Source organism: Silurus aristotelis, assembly GCF_946808225.1.
Source record: "Silurus aristotelis genome assembly, chromosome: 24".
Lineage (NCBI taxonomy): Eukaryota > Metazoa > Chordata > Actinopteri > Siluriformes > Siluridae > Silurus > Silurus aristotelis.
In genome coordinates, this window is record NC_139597.1 from 14649007 (window position 1) to 14666500 (window position 17494).

Below are 17494 nucleotides of genomic sequence, written 5' to 3' on the forward strand. Positions count from 1 at the left end.
TAGAACCAAAACTACTTTACTTCCACTTAAGTGAATGATGTGTGTACTTTGCCACCTCTGCTCTTAAACCTTAAAACTTAAAATGCACTGGGGCAATTGGAAATGCCCAATTCGCTTACTCTTGAATTACAGAACTCTTGAAGACAGTTCTAAAGTTCAAACGGAGCATTTGCAGTGCAGTCGAACAAAGAGTCTACTCTCTGTGTTTAAATGCGCTGGGATACTGGAAATGCCTAAATCGATTTCTCTTGAGGTTCCAAACTCTTAAAGACGGTTCTAAACTTCAAGAGTAACCGAATGGGGGGATTTTAAGTGTCCCAGCACATTCGAACACAGAGAGTCGACTCTTTTGAGTGCCTCACAGAGAGTCGACCCTTACTATCTACCGCGGACATTGTACCTTCGACTGCTAGCACAGCTGGCTCAGTCTGAAAGAAACCCCTGCTCTGTACCCCATGTTGTTTGCGAACAGGTGAGTTCACCAATTTTGCATTAGAGAAAGCAAAGAGAGAGAAATTGTATATATTTGCGGGGAAATTCGATGTAAATGTGGTGTGTTTTGCTCCTGTCAGTGCTTCGAGCCGGCGGCTGCTGAGCTGTCCATGCCCCCTGCTCTCAGTGAAGCCCACTCGGGGACTGGTGGACGAAAAGCTCCGAGTTTTTGTGACAAATTTAAACGCGAACCAGGAGGTGACCATTCACTGCCTCCATTATTCAGAAGACAGGGACTACTGGGAAGCTTTTGGACACTATGTGGGCGACGAACAGGGCACTGTGACTGGTACAAACACAACACAACTCAACACACACACACACACACACACACTTCTAGTTTTTTATAGCTCAACAAGGACAAAAGTTTTTATCTGGTGAAATTAATGGTTTCTATGTTTTGAACTTGAACAATTCCAAGACTGAATCAGAAATTTCCATTGTTCTCTCTACACACTTTTCTAGAGCTAATCTAAAGGCCACATGAAGTATGGAGGACTTTAGTCATTGACTCTGCAGAAAGTTGGTGGCTTCTCCACACAGTGTGCCTCAACATGCACTGACCCCACCCTGTGATTTAACCTGGCCAACCACTTTGTGGCCGAGTTGCTTTCACATCATTATAATACCACTAACAGGTGACCATAGAATATTTAGTAGTGAGAATAATCATGAATACAAATTCAGCATGCCGTCAGAGAACCATGCTGAAATCACTGAGCTCCTGAGAGCAAACCCCATTCTTTCATAAATGTTTGTAGAAGCAGTCTTAATGCTTTGGAACAAAATTCAATTATTTGTAGGGGTGTCCAAAAACATTAGGCAATATAGTCTTTAATTAGGCATTAAATAATCTCTTCACATGTTTTGTCCTCAAAAAGCATGTATTTATATTTATAAAAGGGTAGTTCCAAATTATTCACCTTCAGACAATGTGCACACAGTTTCACAACAAAACAAAGTACAGTTTTAAGAACAACCCTGAGAAAACATTACAAATACAAAAGAGAAACACCATTAAGAGCTTTCACTGGTGTAAAAATTCACCTCCAGAGCATATTACAGTTCATATACTTCATCATGGTGTGGAGTCAGAGCTTGCTCTTTTAGACTATCCATACTGGATTCACCAGAGTTTGAATAATCCACAATGGAAACCACTCTGACAGTAATAACCTAAGTAACAAAGCAAATAACAAATGAAACACACTACAAGCTGAGAGTAATGATCCAAGTAAATATATTCAAAAGATACATTACCTGTGTAGTACATTTCGTGTCTGTTTGAATAGTGATATGAATTTTCAGGCTCTATGACCACAGGAGAAGCCCGCTTATTTGTCACCTGAAATACAGAACAAAACAAAAAATTAATTATAGGCTAAAAATAATCATAAATGTGAAAATACGCAAAGTAAGCTCATGAAAAACATTTCTAAAACAGCAAATAATGAAGCCAAGTGCATGTCATGGGCTTTTCTAGAAGTCTCATGTCTCGTAATAACGTGGGGGACTGCAATAAATGGCATCTTAGATACCTGTCTAAAACAACCATCATGTCAGAATATGTACATTTTGTCAAGTCAAGAGGCTTTTATTGTTATTTCTACTATACACAGTGGTGTAGCTGTGCAAAGAGGACTATAAAAACTATAACCGAGAGTATATGTAAACAAACACAATGCAGCGCAAAAACAGCAGTAGCAGCAGTCAAGAGGTGCAAAAAACAGCATGTAAACAGTGTAATATGGTTAAGTATAAATAATAATAAGTAAGTGGTGGTGGAATGGATTGAGATGAGTTGTACAGTTCGGTAACACACAGTTGAGTGAGTGTGTGCGTGATAATCTGCTCAGCTGTCCTCACTATCCTCTGTAGGGTCTGGCGATCTGAGATGGTGCAGTTCCCAAACCAGGCAGTAATGCAGCTGCTCAGGATGCTCTCTATGGTCCCTCTGTAGAACCTTGTCGGGATGGGGGAGGGAGATGAGCTTTACTCAACCTTCTCAGGAAGTAAAGACGCTGCTGTGCTTTCTGGTTGATGGAGCTAGTGTTGAGTGACCAGGTGAGGTTATCCGCCAGATAAACACCAAGGAATTTGGTGCTCTTGACGATCACCACTGATGATCACCCTCCTGCCTCTGTGCTCTCCTGAAGTCCACAACAATCTCTTTGTTTTTGTCAACGGTCAGAGACAGGTTGTTGGCTCCACACCAGGTTAACTGGTGCACCTCCTCTCTGTATGCTGACTTGTCATTTTTGCTGATTAGACCCACCACAGTCGTGTCATCGGCGAACTTGGCGATGTGTTTTGAGCTGTGCATTGCTACACAGTCGTGAGTCAGCAGAGTGAACAGCAGTGGGCTGAGCACACAGCCATGAAGGGCCCTAATGTTCAGTGTGGTGGTGCTGGAGATGCTGTTCCCGATCCAGACTTACTGAGGTCTCCTAGTCAGGAAGTCCAGAATCCAGGAGACAGTAGACTTTTTCGGCACAGGGACGATGGTCGTCGCCTTGAGAATCAACGTTGCTGCTCAGGGAGATGTTGAAGATGTCAGTAAAGACATCCGCTAGCTGTTCTGCACATTCCCTGAGCACTCTGCCAGAAATGTTGTCTGGTCCAGCAGACTTCCGTGGGTTGACTCTGCATAGAGTTTTCCTCACTTCAGCTGTGGTTAGACAGAGCACCTGGTCACTGGAAGGAGTGGTGGTCTTCCTCACTTTCACGTTGTTCTGTACCTCAAACCGGGCTTAAAAGTCGTTCAGCGCATTTGGGAGGGAGGCATCACTTTCACAAGCAGGTGATGTTGTCTTGTAGTTTGTGATCGCCTGGATGCCCTGCCACATGCGCCGGGTGTCTCCGCTGTCCTGGAAGTGGTCGTAGATTCTCTTGGCATGTGTGCGCTTCTCTCTGATGGCACAGGACAGTTTGGCCCTTGCTGTTCTTAAGGGCGTCTTGTCCCCTGCTCTGAAGGCAGAGTCTCTTTGTTTTAGCAGCGCACGCTCTTTTGCGGTCATCTACGGCTTCTGGTTGGAGCGTGTAGTGATGGTTTTGGAGATGGTCACGTCATCAACACACTTGCTGATGTCGCTGGTTACTGTTGACGTGTACTCCTCCAAGTTGATGGAATCACCGTCATTCGTTAATGTCAGGAAGTGACGTCGTTGGTCCTGGGACATTTCCGGTTAGCTAACGCACACATTGAAAACACATCGGTGGGAATTATACACAGTGATATTGAGTTATTAATTATTGCGATAAAAAATTCTAAATTAAAACTAGGACTATGTTGTTCATGCTCTCTCAGACCAGGAACTAACTTGCTGAAATACAAAACAACGTGACGCTTGGTTTACAGCAGTGAAGGTTAGATTCTGACTAACAACTTGGGGATCTTTACTGTTACCTTAAACCAACAACACAGGATTCATTAGAATTTAATATAAATTAGATTTATAGACACTATATCCAGCATTGCATGCAGCTTCATGTTTATTCATGACCACACACAGGGATCAGATGGAGCATTTAAACCCACAACTACCCACAAACACTCACTTAATGTTTATTACTTAATGTTGTTAACACATCACTTAATGTTTCCAACCTTTTCAATTAGGAAATAACTGTAGTCATCCAGACTGCAGTAAGTCTTTACTGTGCTCCGTCTTAGCCATATAATAATAACACACCTGGGTGCAGTACTTCCAGTAAGCATTTAATGTCCGGAGGGAAAAGTTGTCGCCTCAATGTTTGATTCAAGGGCTCCTGTAGTTCCATGTTATCATCAATTATTTTTAGCTTAGTAAATCTTCTGTTTTAGCTAAAAAAGTATGTGTTAGTCAGTTGTTTTGACAGCCCAGAGTTTTAAAAATGGCGCTACAGGAAATGCTTAAGGACCAGGCATGTGCAGTATCATCACAACGAGTTTGTAAATAAATAATTCTCTAGCAACGGCATGCTGTTAAATGTGCGATCAAACGCTATTTGTACTAGCAATCTTCTGAGCTTTGAGCCTCCTGTAAAGCTACTCTAAACCGAGCTCTTGGTGTCTGTAGAAATGTGTACAGTAGAGACCAAAAGTTTGGACACCTTCTCATTCAAAGAGTTTTCTTTATTTTCATGACTATCAAAATTGTAGATTCACACTAAGGGCATCAAAACTATGAATTAACACATGTGGAATTATCTACATAACAAAAAAGTGTGAAACAACTGAAAAATTTCATATTCTAGGTTCTTTAAAGTAGCCACCTTTTGCTTTGATTACTGCTTTGCACACTCTTGGCATTCTCTTGATGAGCTTCAAGAGGTAGTCACCTGAAATGGTCTTCCAACAGTCTTAAAGGAGTTCCCCGAGAGATGCTTGGCACTTGTTGGCCCTTTTGCCTTCACTCTGCGGTCCAGCTCACCCCTAAACCATCTCGATTGGGTTCAGGTCCGGTGACTGTGGAGGCCAGGTCATCTGGTGCAGCACCCCATCACTCTCCTTCTTTGTCAAATAGCCCTTGATGCCTTCAGTGTGACTCTACAATTTTCATAGTCATGAAAATAAAGAAAACTCTATGAATGAGAAGGTGTGTCCAAACTTTTGGTCTGTACTGTAAATGATGGGTGGAAAAAACACCCATACAGGACAAAGCCACAGCTCCTCTGAGAGTTTAAATGGACTTCCAATGAAGCAGTTAGATCCATAAATTAAATAAGTTTTAAATAAATAAATAAATGCATCTTTTGTTTAAAAAATACGACCGTTAAACTGTGGCTGTTACGTGCTAGCCGGCGCTAGCTAGCCAAATAGCTAAACCTAAAATTGGGTCTCTATGTAGTGTGTAGCATTTATAAAAACTGGTAGTTTCATAATATACTAATAAAAAAGGATTGTGCTATAGCTGCAAGGAACTGGGTACATGATGAGAAAAAAATATAATGAAATGAACAATGTTAAATTAAACTTACCTCTTCATAAATCCTTCGTCTGTAAATCGGAGTGTTGCAGAACAGAAGATCCTTTCCCATTTAACAGCAATCGATCACGTGAGATCCGTTGCCTCATCTCATTGGCTAAAACTTTAATTATTTCCTGAAGTGTGTGTGTGTAATTCTACATAGAGGGCGCTCGAGAGCAGAAAATCCACACACTCGTAACCGATTTTTATAGTGTGTGTGTGTAATTCTACATAGAGGGCGCTCGAGAGCAGAAAATCCACACACTCGTAACCGATTTTTATGACGTTGTGGGCCAAGTAAAAAAAAAGCATGAGGCATATTAGGTGTGTCTCCTGAGCATGTTTAAAGCCAAGCAGAATGCAATCAGTATAAAGCCACTTTTGGATCCGACAATAATACAATAAAAAGCTAGAAACAAGTGTAACATACAGAAAGAAGAGGAAAGTGCGTTTTAACACAAGGCGTGTTTAAGTTCAAGTCAAACTTCAAACTACACGAGTGTCATTACAGGCTAATTACACACAAATACAGATAAGGGGGTAATATATGAGATACTGTGTGTTCTTGGTAAAAGTTCAGCATTGGCTAACATAATGAAGAGTGGGATCAAGTACTCTTAATTTACAGCTGTGATTTCAGAGTACTGGAACACTGCAGTGGTGGGCAGAATGACGATTAACGTGATTATCGGATTTAATTGTTCAATGAAGAAGCTTCATTTTTATCAGTCATTTGAATTTCATGTCAGTTCAGCAATATATTGCAGTCAGCCTGTAAAGATTGTTGTACTGTATGTGAACATGTGTGCACACAGTGGCGAAGGACTCCAGTGTGGGAGGCACGTACACGGGCGTGGAGTCTATGGCACTGATGTGGAGTCTGCGGCCGGTACCAGGCAGCAGAACAGGACTGAGGTACGTCACTTTACAGGCTCAAGCAGGATCAGATATTATGCATGAAGTGATTTAAAATGCAAATATCGGATCAATTTTGGGGGCGCGTCATTTTAAATTGAATGGCTGTAACAGGTCTCAAAATATTTAGGACAGGGCCATGTTAACCACTGTCTAGCATGTAACCACATGTCTACTGTCTTTATACATCTGGGAAATGAGAAGACTAGTTGCTGATGTTTTGGGAGATGAATGTTGTTCCACATGTGTCTTATACAGGATCTCCTCAACAGTTCTGGTGTCCTTTGTTGTATTTTTTGTTTGATGATGCAGCAAATGTATTCAAATGGTAAAAGGTCTACACTGCAGGCAGGCCACTTCAGCACCCGGACTCTTCTTCTACGAAGTCATGCTATAGTAATAGATACAGTATGCAGTCAGCATTTGTCAGAGAACCACCAGTTATGCCCCCCCTCTAGCGCTCAACACTCCCGCTCAGCCTTTCCCTCCTACTAATCACCTACACCTGTTTCCCCTTAATTGAGCACCCTTTTAAAGATCCCTCTCCCCTTCAGTCGCCGTCTGAGCTACAGTATACATACCTCAGATCACTTGGACTTCCCAGGGATCCCACGGTCCCCGCTGTTTCCTCTATTTCTTGCTACCCTTCTCGAGAACCTCGCTTCAGCTAAGTTCTTTATTTCCAGCACGCCCTTCTCTGATACTTGTTTGTTTGCTCTGTTAAGATCAATACGTTTCACAATGCTTCACTCCCAGTTTCCAAAGCCTGCTATTCCGTGACAACATTGTCTTGCTCAAGTATGCAAAGTTTTTTTTTTTTTTTCTTTACTTCTGAGAGACTCTGCCTCTCTAAGATAGACTATTTATACCCGATGATCTTACTGACCTGTTTAATTGATTAGTAGCAAGAATTTTTTATTTTATTAATACTTACTTTTTCCATACTTTTGTTGCCAGCAGTCAAATAAAAAATTATATTTTTTTTCTTTAAAATGGTACATTTCTTATAATTTGAACCTTTGATATGGAATAAAATATGGGTTTATGAGATTTTTTTTTTTTTTCCATTTACATTTCACAGTGTCCCAACTTTTTTGGAATTGGGACTTGAATTGTGCCATTGTTATAACAATCTTAAATAAAATATGAAGACATTATCTCTGTTCAGAACAGATTTACATAATTGTCAGTCTGTTTGGTATTTTCAAACTTTGTGGTGCTAGGGGCTTCATCACCTTCAAAGCCAAGTACTGGTCTAACTAGCTGGCCCTGTTATTTATGCATTGTTTGTAAACCATATTTGTTTTACTTTATTTCAAAATTTTTGTTACATTTGTCATGAGATTCATATTAACATCATTTACATCCTTGACCTGCATGAGTTATTTAGGTTTGGCCTAAACTCGTGCATGTGAAGCCTGTGTACTTGTCTGATCCAGCTCAATCTGTGTTATTTAGGTTACGAAAGAGTGATGTCCTCTCACCAATGATATTCCACATTTCTGTGTATGATGGACACATGACTCAAGATTTTAAGCAGCTCACACCATTAGTGACCACTGTCATAGAAAGATGGTACATGGCTCCAGGTGTGCAGAGGGTCAATGTACGTGAGAAAGGAGTAAAAGGAACTTTGTTCATCCCTCCGGGTAGACACACACGCATGCACACACACACAAACACTCCTGTTTAGACATGAGTTTGTAAGTTTAAATCTCAGCATTAGTTAATGCAATTGATACTTCTGTAGTTGTATCACGTAATGTATCATACAGTGGTGTGAAAAAGTGTTTGCCCGATTCCTGATTTCCTATTCAAACTGATTTAAATATTAATAAAATACAACACAAGTGAACACAACATGCAGTTTTTAAATAAAGGTTTCTATTATTGAGGGAAAACAAAATCCAAAACTACATGGCTCTGTGTGAAAATTGTTTGCCCCCTGTTAAAACTGTGGTTTATCACCCCTGAGTTAAATTTCTCTAGCCACACCCAGGCCTGGCAGTAACAGGTGTGGCAGTAATCTCCTAAATAAGACCTGCCTGACAAAGTGAAGTAGACCAAAAGCTAGACATCATGCCGAGATCCAAACAAATTTGGAAACAAATTAGAAAGAAAGTAATTGAGCTCTATCAGTCTGAAAAAGGTTATAAAGCCATTTCTAAAGCTGTGGGACTCCAGCAAACCACAGTGAGAGCCATCATTCACAAATGGCAAAAGCATGGAACAGTGGAGAACCTTCCCAGGGGTGGCCGGCCGACCAAAATTACCCTAAGAGCACAGCGACAACTCATCCAAGAGATCACAAAAGACATCCAACATCCAAAGAACTACAGGCCTCACTTGTCTTAGTTAAGGTCATTGTTAATGACTCCACCATAAGAAAGAGACTTGGCAAAAATAGTCTGCATGTCAGAGTTCCAACAAAAAATCAGTGAGGAGCAAAAAGAACATAAAGGCTCATAACATAACCCTAACCTAAGGCTCAGTCTTGCCAGAAAACATCTTGATGATCCCCAAGACTTTTGGGGAAATACTCTTTGGACTGACGAGACAAAAGTTTTTGCAAGGTATGTGTCCCATTTCGTCTGGCATAAAAGTAACAACGCATTTCAGAAAAATTACATCATACCAACAGTAAAATGTGTTGGTAGTGTGATGGTCTGGGGCTGTTTTGCTGCTTCAATACCTGGAAGACTTGCTGTGATAAATGGAAGCATGAATTCTGCTGTTTACTAAAAAATCATGAAGGAGCATGTCCGGCCATCTGTTCGTGAGCTCAAGCTGAAGCGAACTTGGGTTCTTCAGCAGGACAATAATCCAAAACACACCAGCAAGTCCACCTCTGACTGGCTGAAGAAAAACAAAATGAAGACTTTGGAGTGGCCTAGTCAAAGTCCTGACCTGAATCCTATTGAGATGCTGTGGCATGACCTTAAAAAGGCTGTTTATGTTAAACCCTTCAATGTGGCTGAATTGCAACAATTCTGCATGGATGAGTGGACCACAGTCGCTTGATTGCAGTTGTTGCTGCTAAGGGTGGCCCAACCAGTTATTAGGTTTAGGTGGCAAACACTTTTTCACTCCACTGTACATGTCGAATTTGGATAGAAGAAGTGAGTAAATGTAACTGTAAAAATGCAGAATGAATGTCATGCAAATGCAGGACAACATGCAAATCTTCGCATAAACAAAGACCCTAAGGCTGACAATTCCTTGTGTAATCTTCATGATTAGCTTTGGAAAGGAAAAGAAAATGCAATAGATAGATGGCGTTTTAATATTATTATAACAACTAATAGTAATAGTTTTCTTTCTGTCCATCCAGGTCTTGGCCCTTTTCCTGGTGTTTTGGACATGTGGGGAGGAGGTGGAGGCCTGGTGGAGTATCGAGCTGCCCTGTTTGCATCACATGGCTTTGTTGCTTTTGCTTTGGAGTATCTGTCTATAGACGAAAAGAAAGACATTATTACCACCTACTTTGAGGTAATTCTAAGGTCAACATTTTTTTAAGTTTAGCCTGAATAAAAACCCATGAAAAATAAACATGGATTACATAGATGTTTTTTCTGCAGCTGCAAATTATTTGTAAAGCTCATGTAAAGTCTTTTTTTTTTTTTTTTTTTTTTTTTTTTGCAGGAGGCATATCAGATCATGCAGGAGCATCCCAAGGTCCAAAGGGACAGATTGGCTCTGGTAGGCCTCTCGTTCGGTGCTTCTGTTGCTCTGTCTATGGCTGCCAAATCCTCTTTAATTAAGGTGAGTTAGCATTATATGAACAATAAACAAATAAAAAGAATATTAGAGAGAGGTTTCTCATTTTCACAGGAATATGCAATCAAACTTTTCATTGACTTAATTTTTTATTATTAACTCTACACCAGGGGTCACCAACCTTTTTGAAACTGAGAGCTACTTCTTTGGTACTGATTATAACAAATTTGCTCAATTTCTTTAATTATGTGTTGTTATTAATAATTAATGATATTCATCTATATCTAGTCATCTATATTTTAATATTGTCATTTTTAAATTCAAACCAATGCAAGTGTGATTTTGTCAGGGAACCTCCAGCCACGCCTTCCTCCAAGGCTCTAACTCTAACTTAGCCTCTCCCTGCTCTAAATCACCTACACCTGTTCCCCATTACCTTTCCCCTTTATAAGGTCCCGATTCCACCTCACTCACAGTCGGAAATACTCGTTGCCATGATAGATCTACCGGGCTTTCTACCATTAGTATTCCCGGTCCTTCTATGCTCCTGGCTCCGCTTCAGAGGAAGCACTCAAAATTGGTTTGCCTTTAACGGTTTACATTGGCGATCATCCATGGACTACCCGCATTATAGATTATACCCGCTCTCCGTTTCTTACTTCTCCTCAAGCATCACCTTGTATATGTTCAGACTAAATAAAGACAAGGTGTTTAACCATACTCCGGTTTCCGGGTCTTGGTCTATCCGTGAAGGATTTAAAAAAGATTTAAAAATATTTTAAAAAATGGCCCACGGGCGACTCATGTGGTCCTTGCGGGCACCATGCTGGTGACTCCTGCTCTAGACTGTTAAGTTTGGAGAAAAATGTGCTTACATTTTCCAATACCTTTTCTCACTTAAAAAATGCGAGGTCTGCCAGCGAAGGCACCATGTTTTCATGTAGGAAAGATAGTAGGACTATTTGCATCAGGGAAGTATTACATCCCATCGAACAAAACATTCCCGCGCTCTGTATTATGTCACAAAGACAAATTATGGCACTCTCTCTTGATCTTGTTTCAGCCCCAGTGTTGTATCTGTATCAGCGGCAGTCACGCCACTACTGTACGCAATACATTGTCTGAAGTCTATAAAGACTTGAACAGGTAGGTGCACTGGCAATATGTCTGCTGGGCTGCTCCATCATTTCAAAGCATTTTTTAAAATTTATTTTGTTTACATTTATTGCCCACAGCTGGTCGTGCAGCAGTACATCAGAATAAAATGCAAATAGTCTGGAGCATTTATTGATATCTTAGACAACAGTTCAACCCTTGATAATTAGGTAAGGTTCCAAGAACTGGTATTTTTTTGGAACCGGTACTTTATTGGGTCAATACCGGACTACCGATGAACTTCAGGACAAACAATGCTGTTATCGATACTCATGGTGGCAAGGTTAAAACGTTCAAAAGTGTGGGCTCGCGTTCTAAAGCTTTACGACACCAGTGCCAGACGAAATCTATGCAGTATTGCAATAGTGAACAAAGAAGGCAACACTGGTAATTTAATGAAACTTTTGCAAGCAAAACACATTAGTGAGACAAAATACGATCAGAAATTATTTTAAAGAAAAAAATAATAATTCTTTCTATTTTTCTATTCTTTCAAATTTTTCTAATTAAAAAAAATCTGTTAAATGTCAAAAATCTTTTATAACATTGTAGTGAACAGAAATATGGCTGAACATAGACCTTCTCTTTAGCTTTTATAGATCCTGGTGTGTGGCTGTTTCTTGTAATTTGGGATAATTATACATTTAAATATGTAATATTTAAAAAATTGTTGGTGTGAATATGATTATCTTTTAGGATGTTTTATAAAATGCGAGTAGAGGACAATCAGGTGATCTGGAGAGACATCATCTTGCCCATCCCAACAGATCTAACCAAGAAAGTAGATGTAAGTAAACTTCTTCTACATTTATGTGTGTGTGGCTATATTGTGCTTATTATATTATGTATGATAGTACCATTATACATATTATGAATAAATTATTCATTCAGTTTAATACATATATAATAATGAAAATGTAAATCAACTCACAATAATGCAGAATTAGTGGGCGCTTAATTTAAAATTTTAACTGCGACCGAAACAAGTGCCGGAAATTGGTATAGACAGAAGTGTCAATTTTTTTCAAAATAAAACATCCTGCAGACTCCAAATATCAATAAAATAGAAATAAAATGAATCTTTTATATTCTTTCTGACAAATGATCCATACCTCGGTACTGGTCCGGTGTTTGGGGACCCCTGATCGAACTGTTTTTAGAGTTTAACCATCTTACACACCTTGTTGTTAATATTTATTTTAAAAAAAAATGCATCTGTGTGATTGCGGACTTGTATGCGTACACGTTTTGTGGCTGCTCATAATGATGTACTGTAAACATATGCAGGTTGGCCGGATAAGATGTCCGCTGCTTTTGGTTGTTGGTGATGATGATCAGAACTGGGCCACACTGGAGTCAGCAGAAGATGTAAGAAGCTCACACAGATATTTACCATCCATGATGTCACTGCATGTCTGTATATACAGAGTGGCACAGGGAAACAAGGAATTTTGGAACTAGAAGTTGGCAACCCTGGGGTGTCGGCAATTGTTCAGACCAGTGCAAGCTCATTTAGAACCCCTTACCATTTGTTATAATGGAGCATTGGAGTGGTGCGCAACAATCGTTCGCTGTAAAACAAAAGAATGTTGACAGTGTATCTGTGCTGTGCAAAGGGAATTTCAGCCAGTTAGGACGTCTTGACTGTGTCCCGTCTCATGCCATTACAGCATGGGTTTCTAAGCCCCTGGGAAATCGAATATTCAAATATAGGCCAAGAAAAATGATTATATATGGGTAAATATATAGGTTTAAAAGAATAAAGGTTAAAAGGGGGTATTTACAATGTATACTTTGAGAAAGTACAATCCACCTCGAGGAAAAAAAAAAGAGTTGGAAATCAGGCAGGGGTCAGGCGATGTGCCAAAAGGATCCAAGGGGCAAAACCAGAATCGAAAACAGAGATGTCGAGAATCAAGAAAATAGCAACAGTAATACACTCTAGAGAAAAACAGCTCGGTATGCTCGGATAGTGTGACATAACATGAGCATAACAACATATCTTTTGAATGTGCACCAAACTATTATAACAGTATAGTGAAATATAAAATGAGAAAAAAGAAGAAGAAAAAAAAATGTCCTGGTTGCACAGGTATTGTAATTGATGCTTTGTGAAAGAGTCTACCAATTTATTACATTTTAATTGATCACAAAAATAATGTAGCAAATACTCCAGATCCAGTTTTTGATTTGAAAAGGTCTTGAGGAAATGTTGATCTTCTCTGGAAATCATTTCTTTTCTGACTTCTATATATTTGTTGTTGTTTTTTGTTTTTTTTTTGTGCTAGAAGACAAAAGATTTGTGGCAAACAAATCTGAAGGTAAATGTACTTTATACTTGGCAGATGTACTTCACAGAACAGTGAAATTCTTTCTTCGCATATTTTAGTGATATCAGGAAGCTGATATTCGAGCGTAGGGTCAGCAATGATACATTGCCCCTGGAGTGGCAGCTTGGCGGTACTGGGGCTTGAATCCCCGACCTTACGATCAGTAACAGAGAATTCACCACTGAGCTACCGCCTCTATTCAAATTATGGCCTGTTTGTGTTGGTCTCATCAAATCGTCACATATTAGGTTGGTTTGGAATATATTTTTATTACATTTTTTAATATATATATATTTTTTTTAGCACATGATGGGTTGGTTTGGAATTATTATTATTATTATTATAAATTTTTATGTATGAGAAGGGGCTTCCATCTTGTGCCCATACTATCACACAGATATTAGAAAAATACAAGAGACCGGGAGCGAGCAGCATTTGTCAGATATTCCTGCAGCTCTGTTATAGTTTTCTCTTGGCTGGCCTCCTTAAATAGTTTCATATTGTCCTCTGGCCAGTTTTGGAGGAATGCCATATTGTTAGTATAGCTGGAAATAATCTATGCTGGAAATGTATGGAAGAAGAGGGTACTTATTTGCATTTGATTTGGGAACATTCCTTAGTTCACCCATTTTGGTGTAAAATTCTGGGAGTAATGCAAGAGTGGATGGGATCTAACATACCTGTGGAACCACGACTTTGCCTTCCGGGAGATAAATCAGTGGTACCGAACATAGCAAAAAATTTATTTACTCTAATTAAGATTGGTTGTATTACAGCTGCCAGGATGATTTTACGCAATTGGAAATGCCCTAAAACCCCAGACTTGAAAGATTGGATTGATGGGATGATTGAAATTGATAAACCTCTGTCCATTGTTTGTAAGCTACTTATGGACCATTTGTGGGTTTAGCAGTCACAATTTTTATTCAACAGAAAAGCTGATTTCTTTCCACATGCCTTTTTGTTTAATTCTAACAGGGATTTATAGATTTTTGATTGCACTGTAGATAGTATCTAGGGCTGCCTATAAAGCACATTTACCAGAAAGAGTGTGTTACACTTCAACATAACTGCGATCATAGTGATTTGTTTCCTATTTCCCCTCCATTTATTATTTTTTTACTTCAGATAGAGAGAATGACCGAACTGGCAGGGAATCGTCATTTGTTTAAGGTCCTCGTCTATCCTGGTGCAGGTCACTTGATTGAGCCACCCTACACGCCACACTACAGAGCCACTAACTTCATGGTTCATGGCAAGCACAAAGGTATTCATTTGAAGAAATCTGCTGTCATACCACCAGTTGATAATGACATGTAGTAGACATGTAGTAGAGGACTATAGATTAATCAGTTTTGCCAGCTGAGAAGGTCCTCTGTCATTATCAGAGTGACTTCTAGAGGCGAATCATGCGAGACGGCACAAATATATAAATGTATATATTCATATTTATTCAATTTATTTATTTCATATTTATTTATTTCACATTTTTATTGTTAAGTACCGTATTTTTCGGACTATAAGCCGCTACTTTTTTCCCACGTTTTAAACCTCGCGGCTTAAACAATGAAGCAGCTAATTTATGGAAACTTCATGCCGCCAAAAAACTGAGCCCCATAACATTAGACCAATGAAATTGGCGAACGGGTTCAGGTAAACCAATGAAATTCTTTATATTAAATCAGATGCGCTCCCACTGAATCGGGCCGCAGCACATCATAAATATGGATGAAGTTCCTCTGACGTTTGACCTGCCGCTCACTCGGACTGTCTACAGGAAATGCGAATCATTCGTCACGCTGAAAACAACCGGGCATGAAAAAACACACTTCACCTGTGTTCTGAGCTGCACGGCATCGGGAGAAAAGCTTCACCGATGGTGATTTTTAAACGCACGACGATGCCAAAAGAAAAACTCCCGAGAGAAATTGTTGTGAAAGGAAGGAGGAAGATAGTGAACAATGACTTTCTTGGTGGGCTACTGTTTAGATACAAGCCGTGTAACAGACACTGTCTTTAATTAAAGACTGTGTAAAGTTCATTCGTTTCAGTGTAGGAACCTGCGGCTTATAGACAGGTACGGCTTATTTATGTTCAAAATAAAAATCTTTGTAAAATTCAGTGGGTGTGGCTTATATTTGGGTGCGCTTAATAGTCCGGAAATTACGGTACTTTTTGAAATATATATATATATAATTTCAGAACTATTTTACATGGAGCAGTGTTGTTACATGTTTTTTTCTCCAGTATCTGTTTATTAATGGGTTATCGGTATGTGTAAAAATCGGTCGACCTCTAATATACAGTATATACTCAGTGTATTGTGTGTGTTTGTGTTTGTGATTTCACAGTGATAATGCTTTGGGGTGGGCAGACCAAACAACATGCATATGCACAAGAAGACTCATGGGAGAAAATGTTGGACTTTTTACACCAACACCTGCGCTGTGCAGCTCCACAGGCCCGGCTGTAGCGATGAGACAGATTGTTTTGCATTGTGTAATGTTATTTTAGAGACACTAGAGAGGGCACTACGGAAGATAGCATAAACATTTCATACAGACAACGCTGTAAAAAGAACGTTTTGAAATGTTTGAATTGAATATGAAGGAAGTGATAAAAAAGAAGAAATGCAGCTAATGGAGCAGTTCTGACTGAATTGATCAGTAATTATCTTGACATGTACGAGCAGGAACGCTGAAGAGACGAGGTTCAAGTTTAAATGTAACTCGGTATGTTTTCTATCCAGTTTCCAAAAGAATACGGAATCTTTGTTTCAGATCCAAATGGGAAAATATATTTCTGTTCATCCATTTCATTCATTTTCAGAGCTTTGGGTTAACAGTATTATATTTTATGTTGCATTGGTCAAAAAGAGCACAAAATAGAACAATAAGACGTGTTGTTTAAGTGATCAACTCATTAAATTATCCAAAAAACAACTTGAAATATATTGTATACAATGCAAATTATTCCAAAGCAGGATTAATGTATTTAGACATGTTTTGTTATGTAGTATATGAATATAATTTTAGTATGATTTATTAATAATTATTTAAACAGCTGCTAGTGTAGCTGAAGATGGTTTACATGAACAACCTAAAGATCCATAAGGTTGCTGTGGAGGGTTGAATTCTAGAACTATGAGAATGTATTTGTCCTGTAATTGATATAAACAGTCTGCTACACTGGCTCAAGGCTGCATGAATAGTTTTGCATTTAATTGTCTATCAGTAAACTAGAGCTGCAACAGATTATTATTTGGGTAATCGATTCATCATATTATTTTTTATTATTTTATCGACTCATCGTTTTTATATATATATATATAAATTAGATGTTTTTGCTTATATACCAATATAAAAAAAACATAATTCAGTGTATTTGTGTATAAAAGTGTACTTTAAAAAAAAATGCAAATCTTTAATTTAGAGATTTAAAGCTTAAAGTGGCTGTTTATTGAGGAGTGCATGGTGATTTTAACTTGAACAAATTCCCCCATGCTGGATTGTTTCTTTCATTTTGTATAATAATTAAATAAGTATGGCATTAAATAATTTCTTTCTTTCTTTCGGCTTCTCCCGTTAGGGGTCGCCACAGCGGATCCTCTGCACGTTTTGATTTTGGCACATGTTTTTTACGCTGGATGCCCTTCCTAACGCAACCCTCCCCAATTTATCCGGGCTTGGGACCGGCACTGAGAGTGGCTGGGGATGGTTCCCTGACCGGGGATCGAACCCGGGTCGCAGCGGTGAGAGCGCTGCATCTTAACCACTAGACCACCAGGGGACCCCTATGGCATTAAATAATTAAACATTGAAAACAAGCATTTGAACATCAGAACGCCGCAGTAAATCACGTTTGAAAACAGAAGTTAACTGTTAGTAGACAAATCTATAAAACGAGAATGGAGCAGAGAAACGCAGCAAGCTAACA

At 39.2% G+C, this 17494-nt stretch overlaps 1 protein-coding gene across 1 annotated transcript; it reads left to right on the forward strand.

Moving 5' to 3' along the window:
- Nucleotides 1-318: 318 nt before the first annotated feature.
- LOC310719150 (peroxisomal succinyl-coenzyme A thioesterase-like) lies at nt 319-16422 on the forward strand. Its single transcript, XM_083528597.1, has 11 exons — nt 319-472; nt 573-781; nt 6257-6356; nt 7815-8005; nt 9688-9845; nt 9999-10118; nt 11137-11219; nt 11925-12015; nt 12516-12596; nt 14687-14825; nt 15910-16422. Exons 1-11 carry the CDS (start codon nt 456-458, stop codon nt 16029-16031), a joined length of 1311 nt encoding a protein of 436 aa, XP_083384723.1. The 5' UTR covers nt 319-455; the 3' UTR covers nt 16032-16422.
- Nucleotides 16423-17494: the final 1072 nt, after the last annotated feature.